The following is a 17,505-nucleotide window of genomic DNA, read 5'->3' on the forward strand; positions in this document are numbered from 1 at the left end:
TCTTGATCAAAGAAATTTCAACTCGGAACACTAAGGGCCAAAGTTAAAGAACATAGTGTTTTTCATGATTCTGTGTCATTCTACCAAGTGTGCTTCTGTGGTTATCAGTGCTCATTTGCAGTTGCCTCCCTTTTGATTTTTATTATCTTTATTTTTTTGCAAATATTTTATCATCTCTTCACTGATTCCTCGAAACAGTCTTATGCGATGAGCTGGTGCCGTGGCCTGGGTGATGAAGAAACGTTTCCTCTTTCAAAGACTCCAGTTTTTGGACGATAAGAAGTGCTAAAGAGGAAGCAATCAAACCTATCTGCCTTCACCCTGAGCGCTGCTTCCTGGTCTTGATACGCTTTCAGATTCTCCTGTGAATTGTCTTAGATAAATAAGGATGGACTGCCATCCATTTTTTGAGATCACGTCTCTATTCACCTGGAGGACAGTACAGCACAAGAGAATGGATCGTGGAAATGCATTCCCCCATAACCACAGTCTGCACCAATGTGACATCAACACTAATCCTACGTTGGGAAAGTTTTGCTCCCTTCGTCTTTCAACAAGTTCGCAGCTGCCTTCACCGCCCTGAAGTCCAGGTCTTCTCTCCAGGCTCCCTCCGAGTGGTGCTGGCAGTCGGCGGTGAGACGTCCGTCGGGCGCCCAGCGTCCCAGGAGGCGAGCCTGGTGGGCCGTTCCGGGAAACTGTTCCAGGGAGCGACGCCGAGGCGGGGCTCCCCGAGGACGTGGTGAAACTAAAACAGAAATCGGTGATTCAAAACATCATCTCAGGAAATTGTGCTTTCCAAAGACAGGTGTTCCCTTCTCGAGGCTACTAATTGGTTCTCCAATTTCCACCGAACCTTCCCCGCTGTCGGCCGCCCACCCCTCGGAGAGCCGCCCAGAGCGCTCTCCCGGGGAACCCCGGGCAGCCTCTCCCGCCGGCCCCGCCTGCCCCGCCGAACCGTGGGATACGCCTCCGCCACGTGCCCGCCTCCCGCGCCTAGACCTCCCGCAATTGGCTGGTGACCCTGCCCGTCGCGGGGGGAAGGGCGTGTCCCCCGCAAGACGGCGCTCCCATTGGTCACGACGGCAGCGGCCGCGCGCGCGGACCCGGCGAGGAGGGGAAGCCGGTGGTGGTGGCGGCTGCGGCGGCTGCGGCGGCGGAACGGGCGGAGGCAGCCGGTTTCGTAACCGTCGCTCCTCCTGGCTGACTCTCGGGCTGCGAGGCCTGGGTCGGGTCGGGCCGCGCCGTGCGGGGCCGCTTGGAGTGGAGGCCGCCTGGGAGCGGGCGGGCTGGAGAGGCCAGGTAAGGAGGCCGCGGGCGGGCTGAGGGAGGAGGAGGAGGCCGCGGCGCCGCCGGCCGCTCGCGTGGGCGCGGCCCCAGCCCGAGGAGACCCAGCCCGGCCCTGGGCGGCCGGCTTGCTGGGAAGGCCCCGCGCGGCCCGCGGCGCGGGCGGCGGCCCCGCGCGGCGTCTGATGCAACCTGCCGGCAACACTCGGCGGGGCCGCTGAGCTCATCCCTGGCCCCGGCCCAGCGCCGCGGCGCCACCCGCCGACCCCCGCGTTCCCCCGGCGCCCCTGCTGCCGGCCCGGGACGGGATGCGAGCCCGTCTGTGCCCCACTCCAGAACCCGGCCCTCTTGTTTCTGCAGTGTGACTAGCCAGGCTCGTATTGGCCCCTGGGGATAAAGGGTGTTCCCAGAATAGCAGAAGGTGGATCGCGTCCTGTTGAGTGCCACCTGGGATTATTTCCTGCAAGTCCTAAACGGCTCGGTGTCGGGCAGTCGGGAATCCAGTTCAGAAGATGGTAGAAAAGTAGGCAGGGAAAGCAGTTGATTTTGAAATATATGACTTTACTCAAATAATATTGTGTTTCCTTATGGAGCTGTACTTCGGATATATACCCTGCGTTGACTGTTGAGCACAGGTTCGATGAACGTGCAGCCGCCAAGAGTTGAATAGCAAAGAGGAGGGCAAGAAATGAAGCACTTCATTAGCGTGTTTGGAGGGAACACAGGAAAACTGCTAGCCGAGGTGCCTAGGTGGAGAGGATGGAAATGCATATTTGAGGGGAAGGAGAATCTGTTCTTCGAAGTAAGCTTGTGGGTTTTTATTCTTCAGAAGGTTTAATTGCTTGGCTTTCCTCTGATCTGAGGTTTGTGCTGTCGTCTAGCATCTTACATAAAATGTGTCCGTTTCAGAAAGGTGTTTAACATTGGTGGGTTACCCAAAAGTTGGTAGGTCTCTCTCCCAGGATACGCTGTCAGTTGAATTCTTGTTTGAAGAGATTATCCTTTAATTCAGGTAGGATATGGGATGCTCAGAGACACATTTGAAATAAAATACTATGGAGGCTTGCTTTACTAAGAAAGTTAGTCTTTAAAAGCCCTTGATAACTAAAAGTTAAAATCTGGTCAGCTGTTACTACTTCAGTAGTATTTGGGATAAGCTATTCTTAAAGTTGATTCACTGTTTTGGAAAAACTTAGTGTAAACAAGGCTAAATAATTACAGGATGCTAGTGAGCTGAAGAACTTTTCAGTTTCTTGAGTCCTACTTCTGGTGGGCACACTTGGCAGATTCAGCCATTTTAATACCTGCCTGAAAAACATAGGTAGAACCTAAACTTAATTTTTTTTTTTTTTTACCCCCAGAATATCCTCTTAACTTCTCAAGATCGTGTCATAACCCTCGGCAAAGTTGTTGATCTTGGACAGGTAGTTTCATCCCTAGAGATTTAAACAGCACCTGGTGAGCCCTAGGTGAAGATGAATAGGGCAGAATTCATGTGGCTGAATTTGGTGTTATGGCCTAAGATTGCCTCACCTGATCACAGAAATGGTAAACACAGGTAGTCACGATTCCATGTTTCTTGTGTGTTCTTAGGCCGGGGGTAGGGGATGCTCCTGTGGGTTCTTATGCTGATAGGTACATTGGTCTCCTACCTTTTTGGTTTTCCCGACCAATCAGTAAAAAGAAAAAGAAAAAAGAGCATGACTCTAAAAGATGTATATTTATAAACAGTGTGGTGTGTTATTAATAGTTGGTGTGTGTTGTAAATGACACCAAAACTAGAGTAAAACGATGACATTAAAAAAAGACAAAAGATATTTTCTTCTCATACTCCAATGGACCACTTATAGGCTCCCTGAAGGAGTATACTCGTTTGTGGACCCCTGTTTTGGGTCATGAAGCCAGCATGGCAAATGCGTAGAAATCCTGCTCGTTTGGGTGTGTGTTAGGGTTTGACGGCTTACTTCACTTCATTTGTAGTACTGAGTTGCCAAACCCTGGCAACACATGCCTAAGAACTTGAGGGTGTGGAAAAACGTAACTGGACAAAGTGGAAAATAAAGGTTCTCAACTGAATGAAGCAAAGACCAGACATGAATGACCTTCACTGTAGAGGCTGGGGACTAGAGTAGCAAATGTTTTTATTTTCCTGTATACCTTTAAGACAGACCAAGAACTTTGGATCGTAAGACTGTGTGTATCTTGAAAAGAAAGTGAAAGTGAAGTCGCTCAGTTGTGTCCGACTCTTTTCGACCCCGTGGACTGTAGCCCACCAGGCTCCTCCGTCCATGGGATTCTCCAGGCAAGAATACTGGAGTGGGTTGCCATGCCCTCCTCCAGGGGATCTTCCCGACCCAGGGATCGAACCCAGGTTTCCCGCATTGCAGGCATCTTATCTTAGTAACACTCAATTTAATTATGGGTATCTTAGTAACACTCAATTTAATTATGGTTGTTTTAAGAGATTTTTAATGCTAGAGAATCTTATTTTTATATCAGACACTTAAATAAATAAATGTTTTCTCTGAGCCTTTTGAGACTGTATTCAACAAATGTTTCTTGAGCACCACCACTGGATGCTGGGCGTATGGTGATAAAGATGGAGGCCTGCCTCTAGCTTATTCTACAGGGAGCCACACTGTGGAGCTGGCATTGACAGAGAAACTAGGGGAACAAATTGGACAAAAGCACCAAGTGCAGACCATTTAGGGGAGTGATGTTGGCTTCCAGTATTGTTGAGGGGTGATGAGAAAGGGAGCTGGGCCTGAAGAGATTTGATCTGTGTGTGGAAGCCACAGAAGAATATTCAGTGAGAGGCTGCGACACACTCAGGTTTGAGTGTTCAGTTGCTCTGGAGACAGTGGCTGGGGGGAACATTGCTGCCGCAGGGCAGGCTATGCCCCTGAGAGATGGTGTCAGCCTCAGGTGACTGTGGCATAGACTGGAGAGGGGTGGTGGAGTAAGGTGTTTTGGGGGAGACGGGTGGGTAGAATACCAGTAATACCAATGATTTGAACAGATTTGGAACAAGGGACAAATATCTGGATATTTTGGAGTGTAGATCTTCATTGGGGATATTGGAATTAAACATTTATTTGGGAAGGAGGAGAGGAGGAATATCTCATTGTATATATATGGAAAAAAATGACAAGAGGGCTAGGAAAATGCTTGAGACATTTATTGTCCCAAGTGAAACTTGAGAAAATTTTGATTTTGCTGTACTCATTCTAACATTTTGAGTTTTCAGTGTATCCCTGATTTGAATGAATGTCACTTGATTTAAGAAATTTGAATTTAAAAATGGTACCCACTCAGTCCATCTTTCTGAAGATCTGTGGTTGGTTTGTGGCAGTGGCTGTGAAACGTCAGTGTCACCAGAGTCGCTTGCGGGTCCTGTCAAGACTAGCGCTTAGCCCTCTTCTGAGACTGCTGGTGCCTGCGTCTGGGGCAGCCTGAGCATTTGCATGTCTGCCAAGGGGATGCTGATGCCGCTGGTTCAGGGACCGTGCTTTTGGGAACTGCTGCGTTTCAGTTTTCCTTCTGCCTCCTGCCAGAGGGATTCACAGCAAGGAAGCAAGGTGCCGCCCTGCTTCCTGTGGACTGAACTTTGGAACTGCATTTGTCCACGTAGGAGCCAGACTTTCGTTTAGGGTTGAACATCCAGATTTGAAATAAGCTTATTTTCCATTGTAGGTGCTCGTTAAATGTTTGTGAAAGAAACAAAAGCACAGATAACAGTGTAAACTGCAGAACTGTAAACTGTATGTAGCATTTCGAGGTAGCTGTTTTACTCAGTGTAAAAAATAAAATTGGCAATCTGTTTGGAGTAAGTCTTAGCCCCAGTTAGCTCTTTGACCCCCTTTCCATGGTGGATAACTCTTCACCTTGAGCACTGCTTTCTTGGCTTGTCTTTGGTTGGGGAAATAAAAATAACTCCTTTTTTTTTTAATCTCCCAGTTTCCCTTTCTTACATATTTTACCAGTTTGATGATTCCTGTTTGTTTTACAAGCCAAGGACTCATTTTCAAAACCTTGTCTGCTGAGTTCAGTACCTTGGCAAGATGAGTCAGACAGAGGTGAAAGCGCCCTTCCTTGTTCTGGTGTCTTTGAGAACAAAAGCGGGCATGAACTTCACTAAGTTTGGAGCCTGTAATAAGTGTTTTTGGTGACTGAAGTTCATGGTATAGTGTCAGTGTCAGAGGGCATTTTACATCCCTCCTTTGCAGAGGGGGAAACGGACGCCCAGAGAGGGAAGGGTGTGTCCAGAGTGGGACGGGGATGTGCGAGCCAGGATGAGAATCGACTTGGTTCCTGGTCTCTACTTCTTTAGATTATTGTTATCTCTGAGTTCATTAGGGATTAGCTTTAAAGACTAACAACCCAGTTGGTATATAGAAGATAAATAAGATGAACATAATCATTGATTGTTGAGATAAGCCCAGGAGAGGTGTTAAACAAGTTCTTAAAAATTGAGTAAACACTTCACTTTAGACCAGTAGATAGGCAATAGTATAGATGGCCAGTAACACTATTAATGCTAAGTGTGGTGCAAATTACACTGAACTGCCACTTTTCAACTGGAAGAAAAAATAGGCAACATGATAAATTATCAAGGGAAATTGTGAAATATTCATTACTGAAGATAAACTTGGAGTAGATATCCATCATGGTTTGGAAGGAAGCGTTTGGTGTTTCCTTAGTACCGAAGTGAGAACAGATGACCCCTCTAGCTCAGGACTGCCTGTGTGGCCTGAAAAACAATGGAAAGCAACGATACATGGCCTTTTGAAAAACGGCCAATACAGAAATGACTCGCTAAAGGTTTGGGCGAAGCTTTTCTTAAGAATTGTGAGGTGTACTCATTTGAAGCTGTTCATGGTTGTGGCTTCAGGTTTTTCCACTGATGCAGTTTTGTGGAAAGAGAACGGGGTCGTTTTATGGCTCCTGCACTGCTTCCTCCGTTTCCAGCAGCGTGTGACTTCTTGGTGGGCATAATTCACTCAGTTTAGACAATCTGTCTTGAAGTGGCCTCGTGATGATAGGCTAGGTCTGCTTTTGACACATCTTGAGGCAGTTTTAGGACCAGCGTGGATTCATAGTAATCCGAATATGACTGGTTTCTGAAACTGACTGTTTCTCGTGGCAGCGCTGCAGATTTGGCCTGCCCTCTGTGCTGCTTGAGCAGCGTCAGCCGGGTGTAGGCCTGCCGCTGCCCGGGCCCTTGGTGCAGCCTGACTCCCAGCTTCACCTCCTTGGATGCGTCATCAGGGCCTTTGTTTCTCTCCCTGTGGCATCAGGTTGACAGTGTTGAGATATGTTTACGAGTTATGTCAAGAGTTAGGAAAACACTAGAAGCTTGATGAGATGGGGAAGCAAACTGGGTGTCTCAGAGCTCCTCAATGAGCCAAGAAACTAACTTAGGAAATCTCTGTAAACTACCGTCATTTGAGGTCATTAGGAAAATAAAAACAAGCCAAAAAACACATTTTCAAAGTATCCCATACAGATACGCTTTGGGAGAACAGTTAGGTCCTTGATGGCTCAGTCTCTGCACATTGGAGTAAGGGCCACGCAGAGACGGCAGTGCAGCGTTCCCGAGGAGGCCGGACTGGGCGCTCTGCTCCCGCCTTCTGATTTGACTTGGACCAGCGGTTGAGCCATTGCCCCTCTTTTATTGCACTGTCTCTCCTGTTGTAATTGTTCTCTCTCGCAGACTGCCAAGGGCTGTCATTCATGTGCACCACCTAATTAGTGACACCGCTTTGTTTTTTCCTCCCATTTTTGATAACAGTCACAGATGGGCAGTCCCCTCAGGGACTCAGGTGGGTTAAATTTGGCCCTGTGGTGCCTGTGTATTACTTACTTCTCTAAATTACGTGACTTAGACTTCTGAAACATGGGAACAGTTGGCAGTTGTTGTAGACGCTTCTCAGCATAGTCAGTTAATACTGGCCTGCTGTTAAGTACATGCGAATTTGATCTCATTTGATCTTGTCATTTCCAATATTTTAATGCAGTTTTTTCTTAAATAGGTACATGTGAAGATTTCTTGGCAGTCCAGTGTGGAAACCATTGATCACCTTGTCTTCATTCTGCTTGTTCTGTGTTGACAAGGGAGCGTGCCCAAATGAGCAAGGTATCGCAGCAGAACAGCACTCCGGGCGTGAACGGAATAAGCGTCATCCATACTCAGGCTCATGCCAGCGGCTTACAGCAGGTTCCTCAGCTGGTGCCCGCCGGCCCTGGGGGTGGAGGCAAAGCTGTGCCTCCCAGCAAGCAGAGCAAAAAGAGCTCACCCATGGATCGCAACAGTGACGAGTACCGTCAGCGCAGGGAGAGGAACAACATGGCTGTGAAAAAGAGCCGGTTGAAAAGCAAGCAGAAAGCGCAGGATACGCTGCAGAGAGTCAATCAGCTCAAGGAAGAGAATGAACGGTTGGAAGCAAAAATTAAATTGCTGACTAAGGAATTAAGTGTACTGAAAGATTTGTTTCTTGAGCACGCACACAACCTCGCAGATAACGTGCAACCCAGTAGCACTGAAAATACGACAAATCCTGACAAGGCAGGACAGTAGAGCTCACCCCTTCCAAACTTCACACCTTGTGGCTTGAACATTTAAGGTGGGACTACCTACACCTCTCTCATCAGCGGCTGAACCGCCATTATTCAGAGATCCATTGAAGGTTGTTTTCTAGGGTCAGCCCTGAAGAGCTGATTAGCTAAAAATGTTAGACGTGTAACTTGAATATCTGGTTTTAAATGATAAGGATTTTTGTGGGGATAAAAAACACTTAAAGGTATATGGTAAAAAAAAAAAAAAAAAAACTGCCCTGGAACCTTGATGTTCTTAATAAATGCTGACTTCCCAAAAAAATGTTTCTTTTTTAGGTTGACAAAAGGAATGGGGAACTGGCAAGTCGTGCGGAAGAGTCTTGGTTTTAATGGATATGGTTAATTGGATGAAAGAAAGCTGAACGCGACCTCTGTTCATCTATTTGTGACTCGTTTCTAAATTATGTATTAAAAATGCTTAGGGCTAATAGAAACCAATCACTTTATAATTTGGAGTGATTTTATGTATAGCATAAACCCTGTTTCAGCATAACTAGTTTTACCCAACAAATACTAGTTTTTTGAATAGTGATGACAAGTTACGTAAAGAAACCCCATTGCATTTTAAAGGCAGTATGCAGCCAACTGGCTTAAAAATAGAAATAGCATTTAGGAAGCAACTAGGTTTTTTAAAAGTAAAAGCAAAGCATATTAGAATTACACTCTTGGGGTACCTTTGGGTTATTAGATTGGCATTATTTTGTTAAAATTAAACAAAACAATGGTTTAGAGAAACTCCGTATCAGTTTTAGCTTCTGCAGACGCTAGTAAGCTTTTTTTTTTTTACACCATTTGCACAGCCTGGTTAGTAAATCAAAGCATCTTAACAGTTTATGTCCACCCAAATTGCGGGTTAGGATTTTGAATATTAATTTCAGCAGGTAGTTTCTCTGTTCACATACGTTGCACTGGGGCCGAGGATTTTGAAAGCAAAAAGTTCCTGTGAAGGCTCACTTGTATTTGACCTTAACCAACTGGTTATTAGAAAAACACATGTCAACTCCATGCCATTTCCCAAAATAATAGCCTAACAAAACTTGAAAGTATAAGGTTTAACAGTTAATTTATTTCACTTAAACACATCTTTTTGTATTGTTTTTGTAACATTTCTTAGTTAGTGGGCTCTATTCCAGACTTTTGTACCACTTTTTATTCATTTGTATGCATTTATGTCCCATAAATTATTTAGCAAGAAAATACTGATAAAACTCAGGATATTGATATTTCTGTTGATTACTAAAAAGTGGCAGTCGCTAGAATGGGAATCTCTAGGATCTGGATTATATCAGTGTTGGTAGTTTTGATTGCCGTTGTTTTTCTTTGAATGCAATTCTAGCTCAAATTTGTTGGAGTCTGTTTTTTTCTTCTTCCAGTGTTTGTTTTTGGATGACCCAGGCTGGTGACAAGAGGCTGAGTCACATCAGACTTAAACAGTTACCAGCTGTCTTATTTGAACGTGGTCATTTTAGGCCGCATTGTTGTTTCACACCAAGACCCTGGGACATTGTAACCAGGATGCAATTCAAGTTGCACCCTCAGGTGGATGGAAGAGTGGTGTCTGTGCCCTTCTGGTCAGCAGCAGACATCACAGTGCCCTGCAGCTCAGCAAAGCCATTAACAAAGGCCAAGAATCCCTTCTGCATGTGACACGAGCCCAGTATTGTCCCATGAGAGCCACCATCCCAGGATGGCTAACTCCCGATAGAGCCAGGAGACAGGATAGGGGTTGCTGTTAGGGTCCAATGTTGGTTACCTTGGTTGGAGTATCGATCAACTTGTAGGTTGATAGAGGTTTTAAATAACTAGGAGATGCCCCAGAATCCTGCTGAATCTTCAGTAGCACCTCACTGGGGATGCAGTTAGGTCTCCTGAACCTTCAAGCGTCTATAAGAGGTGCTACAGATATTTTAATCTCTTTATTTACTAAACAGTATCTTTCAGAAATGAATGTCCACGTGGAATTTATCCTTACCCATTATATGAAGTGACCTAACTATCTCGGAAAAGAAGCTTTAGGGAAATCATCAGGAATTTGCTCAGTTATTTCAAATAAGAAAGTAAGATTGGAACTTTTGGAACAATTGATTCAAACTTTTCTTTTACCTATGCAAATCAGAACTAGCACAAGCAGTCGTGCAGTTTTATGCATAATGTAAAAAAATGTTAACCATGGCCTTGACTGTCTTACTGAAGTGTTTGGGAATGAAAGGTTTTCATTTGATAGGTTTATCAGTATAAAATGGAGGGAACCCAAGTATGGGGAATGGGCAAGTGTAGAGCTTTGGGAATTGTAAAGGACCTGTAACTCTTTTGTTCTGTAGGTTTCGTATGAACCATTAGGATATGACCTGCCTTTGCTGGCAGGTCTAGTGGTCTAGGAATTAGGCTTCAGTGTAAATTTCTAGCTGCCTCTGAGTCTTCTGGGGTGGGTGCTTTCTGACCGGTCCTGGCTGCGGGTGGTACCAGTGAACAGTGCTTCCTGCTGTCCGGCCCCTTTTAGTTACTGGGGTGTGAGCTCATGCTTTGGACATTCTTAGCAAGAAGTAGTAAGATTTTAATAAAATATGACCAGAACTTTGAAATTCAGGTCGTGAGTGTGAAATTCTCAAATTTACATAAAGAAGTAGAAGTATGTACACTTTAATGTTTGAGGTTAAAAGGAAGGAAATCATAGCAGCTTTTGATGTTTCTTAATCCCCGTTAGAAGGTTTGAAGCTTTGTACCTGAACAACCCCGTTGAAGCACTAGGAGTGTTTTCGATGCCTTAGAAATAGAAAACTTTTGTCTGACAAAAGCTAGGAAGGAATAAAGTCCATTCTATAGCTGTTAGATCTGCCTCTCAGGAAAAAGTACTTGTTCTTTTTGTTCCTGGCTTTCCTCAGTTTGTGAGATAACTCTATTTTTTTAAATATAATTTTATTTCTTTCAATGGATTTGAAATAAAAAAAAAAACTTTGGAATAATGCCTGTATTTCATTGTGGGTTTCTTTGTTAGATGCCAAGAAAGTAATCCAAGTTTGTTCGCCAGCTCTGAGGAGCAGGCAGATGGATGCCTGCGGCCTCTATGTGCTCAGCCCAAGACAGGGGTGAGGCGGGTGTGGGGGCACGCAGAGGCGCTTTTGTCCCGTCTCTGCTGTGCTCAGTTGTGTCCAACTCTTCGCAACTCCATGGACTGTAGCCCTCCAGGCACTGTCCATGGGATTTTCCAGGCAAGAATACTAGAGTGGATTACCATTTCCTTCTGCGGGGGATCTTCCTGACCCAAGGCTCAAACCCATGTCTCTTGGATCTCCTGCATTGGCAGGCAGGAGTTTTTACTGTTGAGCAACCATGTCTAGGCTTCCCTTAATGACGGGAACACAGTTGTCTCTGAATTTAGAGTGCCTCTTCTGTTACGTTCTCTGTCACCTAATGTAAGAGTATATACCAGAACAGAGGGAGCAGAAACACGCATCCTGCTTGGACACCCAGTGTCTCAGAGTGCAGCCTCCACCTTCAGAGTACGAAATCAGTTCTTGGGCTTTGAGGTCGATGGGACATCAAAGTCAAGCCTCTCCCCTCACAGTACAGTGTATAGTACATGCACTGTCTTCATCTGAGTGTCTGTAAAAAGGAATTCATAAATACAAGCCTGAGAAAAGCTGATCTGAGTGTTTCAAGGGAAGACACCATCTAGATCCTTGTCTTCTATGATCCTTCAGTTATTTTCATGTCTTGGGAAATAGATTTCTACTTACTGCATCTTAATGAAAACTGTAGTGCAGTAATGATTTCTGTGGGTAGTACGTCCCATTTCATTTTTATGAATTAGTTGTAAGTTAGCATCCAACAACTTGTCAGGAAATTCTATATCAAGATGGTTGTGAGGGTGCCAGCCCTATTTCAATAAAAGCACTTTAGACCTACTGCTCAGTGGCTGCCTGGGAGTGAAGAGCGCATGTGCCTTTTACACGTTCTAGGAAGAACAGCAACCCTGAATACCCTTTTACTGCAAAGTCCCCGCTCCTCCCAGCACTCCAGACCTGAAGGTTATGCAGGGGTGTCCAGAGAACAGGGCTTGGAAGAGAATGGAGCTGTTAGGCGTCACACATCACACTTGTTTGCAGCCCATTTACCCAAGACTTGCTTCCTGGGAAGCAGCCATTGGACCATATGCCTTTGTACATCGCCACCTTTCAGCTCTGCCTCCTGAGTCTCCGGACTTCCCCGGCCTCACCTCCCCTGCCCCACCTTCTGCAGGAGACATCACCCTCTCTGGCCTGGCTTTGGTCTCCCCGGAATCTTCCACACTTTCCAGATCTTCGTGGTTCCCCAGTACACTCGGTGAAACCCAGCCTCCCTGGGATGTGGGTCTGCTCTTGCTGCCTTTACCACCACCCTGCCCCAACTCTCCTGCATCATCGCATCACTTTGCTTTGACGACAGGGCTTTTCTCAGCACTCTACCCCAGGGCCGGCCGCCTTAGCACAGCTCTGCAATGGCTTCATCCCTCTTACTTCTCACTTCCTACCCTTCTTCTATCTGAGGCCCCTGGCTTTCTAGGCAAAGTCAATCTTGTTCTACTTTCCTTCTTGGCACTTTGCAGCATTTGAGATAATCTATTTGTGCATGTTGAAGGAGAAGTCTCTGAGACTCCAGGCTCTGAGAGCTGAGGTCTTGTTTTTATGCCAACATTGGTGTATAGAAGATACTCATTTCTTGAATGAATACCTAGACTTTTCCTGGATTTTGGAAAGGCTTTTTGGCACTGTATGGCTTTGTGGAACAGTCTCTAATGAATTTCTGAAGCTGTACAAATTTCTGCAAAACCTGGAGACTTAGGACTTGAACGCAGCCTCTGAAACGTGGGGCGAAGTAGGTGACTATTGTGTTCCTGAGTCCTACTGCAAAGAATGCCCTTTGACTCGCCCACCTGGGTCCAAGGTCCATTTCTGTCCCCATTGTCCCTCTGGGACGAAGAGCAGTTAGTTACTGAGATTTCTCCTTGAACTTTTTTATTGACTTGCTTGATAATCAGAGCAAACGTTATGTGAAATGGGCAGGTTTGGTAGAGCAGTTAGTTACTGAGATTTCTCCTTGAACTTTTTTATTGACTTGCTTGATAATCAGAGCAAACGTTATGTGAAATGGGCAGGTTTGGTATTAAAACATCTAAAGGGGAGGAAGGAGAAAGATGTATTTTTCAGTTAACTAAAATGTCCACTTAAGAGTTCCAACCTAATTTTAACTGGTTTTATCCTGGGGGTGGGGGGAACTTGAAACACTGTGCTTAGAATGTGGCTTGCAGGTGCAGCTGGGGGTGAGAACGATTTGGCAAACTCAAACTGACCCTCAGAAAGACAGCCATTACTCAAAATGCTCAATATCATGAATAATCATAATCTGCTTGTCAGCAGGAAACCTTAAAAACTGGATGTTACAAATCTTATAACTTATAAAAATAGTGATTTGAAACGAATACTGCTTTATTTTAATGAGGCCACATCACAAGCACTTTCTTATTATTGGCATAGAAGGAATTAGTTTGTACTCCTCTCTTCAATAACTTAAAAACAGTCTCTGGCTTGGGCTATGGTTTCCCCCATCCTGTCAAGGTTTCATCTGTGACATCTGTCCTCCTCACCTGCCCTTCATCTTGGCTCAGAAACTCCCAGATGTGCAGAGACAAGCCTGGGATGGTGTGCAGGATTCTAGAAGCTGGCTGCAGAGTGGGGGTGGGTCTGGGGGACCGTGGGAAGGCTGGGCAAGCAGAGGAAGGCCAGGTGTCTGGCCACTGGCAGGGACTGAGCCAGATGGCCCGGGTGGCTCCAGTGCCTCAAAGTGGAGCTCAGCCAGTGGGCTTCCACTCATGGGAGACAAATGGACTCGGCAAACGTGGAAGGAACGAGAGAGCTCACCTTTGCCATGGTGCTGCCTGACACGGCAGTGTCTCAAACAGATGCTGGCTTTACTAGCATACCTCACATGAAAGGAGACCAAGGACTAGGAGTCTGCAAGTCTCAGGTTCTCAGGTAACTGTGCTTTAAGTGCTACACAGTTCTGGCCACTTCGGGAATCCAGCTTTGAGGCAGTGCATGTGTGCGTGTTCAGTCACGACTGTGACCCCATGGGCTGTATTCCACCGGGCTCCTCTGTCCATGGGATTTTCCAGCAAGAATACCAGAGTGGGTTGCCGTTCCCTTCTCTGGAGGATCTTCCCAACCCCGGGGTTGGACCCGCATCTGCGTCCCCTGCATTGGCAGGTGGATTCTTTACTACTATGCCACCCATATCAAAAAGGCTTCTTACGCTACGGTCCTCCTTTGCACCTGTGCAGAGGCAAGACAACCCCATCTACACATTCGGGCCCCCAGAGGGCTCTGCAGGGTCACTTCCCAGGTCTAAGCGTGTATTCATCTGCAAAGGGAAAAAAGAATGGGGGGGGCGGGTATGGGCACAAAGGTCCATTTTAGGAAATCTTTTATTGCAAATTCCATTCTGTGTATTGATTTTGAGAGAAAACATCCTGAGCAGAATACAAATGACAGCAAAATACACATTTAGTTGCTAGTAGAGAACCGGATTATTGAAAATAATGCGATAATTAAAAATTAGCATTCAAAAAGCCACTGACATTCAAGCAAAGTAAAGACATTTAGATGAAGGGTGTGATCCCACAGAAGAGTAGTAAGAAAGTTTCTCCAGGGAAACAGCATATTGGGTATGATCAAAGGTTGATGATGTCACGTGTGATTTCTGAGCACCACTGGGGCTGATCAGCAGGCCTCCCTTCACGAGGCAACTTGCGAGGCTGGGGCCCAGCCCCCTACCCCGGGGCACACCCGTGGCTCTACTTGGGGCCAGAGAAGGGAGCAAAGGCCTTGTCCTGGCCCGCCATGCACGCTTCTACCTCCTCCACCGTGCGGGGCACGCAGGTCAGCAGCTCCATGCCAGTGTCAGTCACCACAACGTCCTCCTCAATCCGGACCTGGTCAGAAGGATGGACACTCGTTATCTCTGAGCTGCTCTGGCGCGCTTGGTTTGAGCATCACGCCCGACAGCTCCAGGCTGAGTGGGAAGAGCCCTTTCTGTGGAGTGGGCAGCATGGCCCAGGATGGGGCGCTGGCCTCAAGGCCGCTGTGGGCAGCTGCTGGGCAGAAGGAGCCTCCCACAGGACATATGCTCCTCCACCCGCCTACCCTGTCTTGCCCCCTGCTAGATGGGTGGCAGTCCCTGGAGCGGGCAGGGGTTTTGTAGGAATCTGTGTCACTTGTGTTGAGGGCCGGTGACAGACCATGAGAAAGGGTGGGCCAGGTGTCTCTCAAGTGAGGAGAGTCAAGATTGTGCCTCCTGTCCTGGAGGACAAAGAGGTGACAGGTGTCGGGGGAAGGGAAGAGGGCGTTGTGGGAGCAATCAGCACTCACCCCACCAAAACCACGGAAGCGCTGCAGGACCTCGCGGTTAAAGAAGCAGGAGCGGGTCGGGTCGGCCAGGGCCTCGTCCAGGAGGTGGTCGATGAAGTAGATGCCCGGCTCCACGGTGAGCACCATGCGCGGCTCCAGGTGCCGGGCCGTGCGCAGGCGCTGCAGGCCGGGCTCATCAATCCGATCCACGCCCTGGGTAGGTGGGTGGAGGGCGGGGGGAGGGGAGAGGGCAGTGAGCGGGGACCCAGGAGGGTGCAGCCCCAGGCCAGGGCCACCACCTCAGCGGGAGGCAGATGGAAACGGGCGAGCGTGCAGGACACCCGCCCCTGTCCGTGCAGGCATCTACACGTGGGGCCTGGCTCTGGCCCCTTGGGTCCCCCTGGAGCCACAGGAGGCTCTGTGACCTTGGGGGTCTCCAGCCCAGACTCGGACTTGCTGGGCCGTCCACGGTCCTTCAGATAAAGCCCTCTGCTCTCTGCACGCTCCCCCAGATTTCTCGTGTTCCTGCTCCTTGTCACCCCTAGAACTGTGCCCCACGGACACTTGTGCACACACCCAAGGCATGCTGCCCCTGCTGACCCAGGGGGCTGGCTGAGGGTCCGGCTGCCCCACCCAGGCCCTCTCCCCGCCAGGGGAGCAGTTGAAGCCAAACCTGTGAAGCCAAAAAAGCTCTTAGGAGGCTGCAGGGCCTCCCAGGCTGCAGCTTTCTTCCAGGCAGCTGGTTTCCAGGCAGAGTGGAAACCAGCCCTGAAGTGCTGGGCCTGGCTCCCTACAAGCCGAGGCCCAGGTTTTCTGCGTGGCTTTCCAGGAAGAGGGACAGGTGCTGTCAGCAGGACACCGGCCCTGGCTCGTGTGTGCACAGATGCACTCAGCCCGTGTGCATGGCCTGGGGGTGTGGGCCGCGAGGAGCACACGGGGCAGCTCCACACCACGCCCATGTGCTGGGCCTCCGCTGGGCCGTGGGACTGGCTCTCAGCTCTCCCCCAGCGCTCACAGGGGCGTGGCCAACGGGGCAGGTGGCAGCTAGGACACTTGCAGAAATCTCCCTGCCTTCCCCAAGTCCTGGAGGCACCCGTCCGGCCCTCGGCCAAGGCCTGGGAGCAAGCGGGCAGTAGGCATGCTTTCTGGTCGGCCTCTGAGCTTGCCCTGCCCCGCTCGTGGCTCTACGCTGGAAGCCCAGCTGCTGGAGATGGAACTGTCATTTCTGACTGTTTGGGGGCCAAGAACATCAGACTTCAATTAGTGGTTCATGTAAGGTAACCAGAAACGGGCTGGCTCAGCCTCCATCCATGGCTGGGCACAGCAGGGAAGGCTGTGACCGTGATTCCACGAGGGCGGGGCCAGCGGGGCACTGTGTGCACGGCCACCCTGACCAGGTGTGAGCCAGGCTGGGATGGAGGTGACGAGGGGACACCAAGGCCCTGTGACCCCTGGGCACAGTCGCCCGTCTGGTGCGGTACCTGACCCCACAGTACTATGTGCCTGGAGGGTCTGGGCAGGAGGGCAGGGGGCGCAGGAGGGCACAGTCTGGGATGAGGGTCCCTGTGCTCAGGCGAGAGGCGCTGGGGGTTGGGTAGCAGGCGCCTATCTCCTGCTATCTGAAGCCTGCGTCTGCCCCCTGGGCAGCCCCTCCCCTCCCTTCCCTTCATGCTGCCCCCAAGAGCCAACCCTTTCTTTCCAAGGCTGTCAAAGTCAGGGGCCTGGAGGAGGCAGAGAGCTGACGAGGTCTCACCTCCCTGATCTCCTTGGTGGCTGTGGAACTGCGCCAAGGGTGGGGGGTTTGCTCAAACTTGTACAGACGGCCTTCTCTCCAGATTTCAGGACCACTGGTCAGACTGGAGGTGAGGGGTGAATGGAAGGGATCGCAGAACACTTGCTCCCAGGAGTCTGCCCTATAGGCCTCACCAAGGACAGCCAGATCAGGGCTGGGAGGATGGAGGCGGCGCTGAGTTGGGAGAAGACCCCATGAAGGGGAGAGGCCAAGCCCCTCAGGCCTGGGGACTTCAGCCTTGTTGGGAGTGGGAGGACCCTGCCCACGCCGGGTCCACGCCGGCTTCCGCTTGGGCTCAGGGCTTGACGGGGCCTCCACTGCACTGGGCTCCAGGCAGAGGAGACCCAGATGTGTCTGTAGGCCTGAAATAAAACAAATGACTTTTATAGGAAAAGCCATATTTTTTCCACAATGTTTATCTGTCAGAAGAAT

At 48.7% G+C, this 17,505-nt stretch overlaps 2 protein-coding genes across 4 annotated transcripts in view; one reads left to right on the forward strand and one right to left on the reverse strand.

Annotated features, from left to right (window-relative positions):
- Window positions 1–1,209: 1,209 nt before the first annotated feature.
- On the forward strand, window positions 1,210–10,863 carry CEBPG (CCAAT enhancer binding protein gamma). Of its 2 annotated transcripts, XM_061387919.1 has the most exons (3): window positions 1,220–1,299; window positions 2,646–2,842; window positions 7,317–10,863. In XM_061387919.1, exon 3 carries the CDS (start codon window positions 7,412–7,414, stop codon window positions 7,859–7,861), a length of 450 nt encoding a protein of 149 aa, XP_061243903.1. In that variant the 5' UTR covers window positions 1,220–1,299; window positions 2,646–2,842; window positions 7,317–7,411; the 3' UTR covers window positions 7,862–10,863. The 2 variants fall into 2 exon arrangements, with proteins under 2 accessions (XP_061243902.1, XP_061243903.1); XM_061387918.1 differs by lacking the exon at window positions 2,646–2,842 and having other exon boundaries at window positions 1,210–1,299.
- A 3,478-nt stretch (window positions 10,864–14,341) lies between these two features.
- Window positions 14,342–17,505, reverse strand: part of PEPD (peptidase D) — a 119,477-nt gene continuing 116,313 nt past the window's right edge. For both annotated transcript variants that reach the window (XM_061387914.1, XM_061387913.1), the window contains 2 exons: window positions 15,303–15,494; window positions 14,342–14,866 (listed from right to left, as the gene is read on the reverse strand). In XM_061387914.1, the coding sequence (XP_061243898.1) occupies window positions 14,729–14,866; window positions 15,303–15,494 (330 nt within the window). In that variant the 3' untranslated portion in view covers window positions 14,342–14,728. The remainder of the gene's footprint in view (window positions 14,867–15,302; window positions 15,495–17,505) is intronic.

Source organism: Bos javanicus, chromosome 18 (assembly GCF_032452875.1).
Source record: "Bos javanicus breed banteng chromosome 18, ARS-OSU_banteng_1.0, whole genome shotgun sequence".
NCBI classification, from domain to species: Eukaryota; Metazoa; Chordata; class Mammalia; order Artiodactyla; family Bovidae; genus Bos; species Bos javanicus.

What these genes read in the sequence shown, in the direction of transcription:
- CEBPG (XM_061387918.1), top strand. Translation starts at nt 7,412, where the DNA reads ATGAGCAAGGTATCGCAGCAGAACAGCACTCCGGGCGTGAACGGAATA.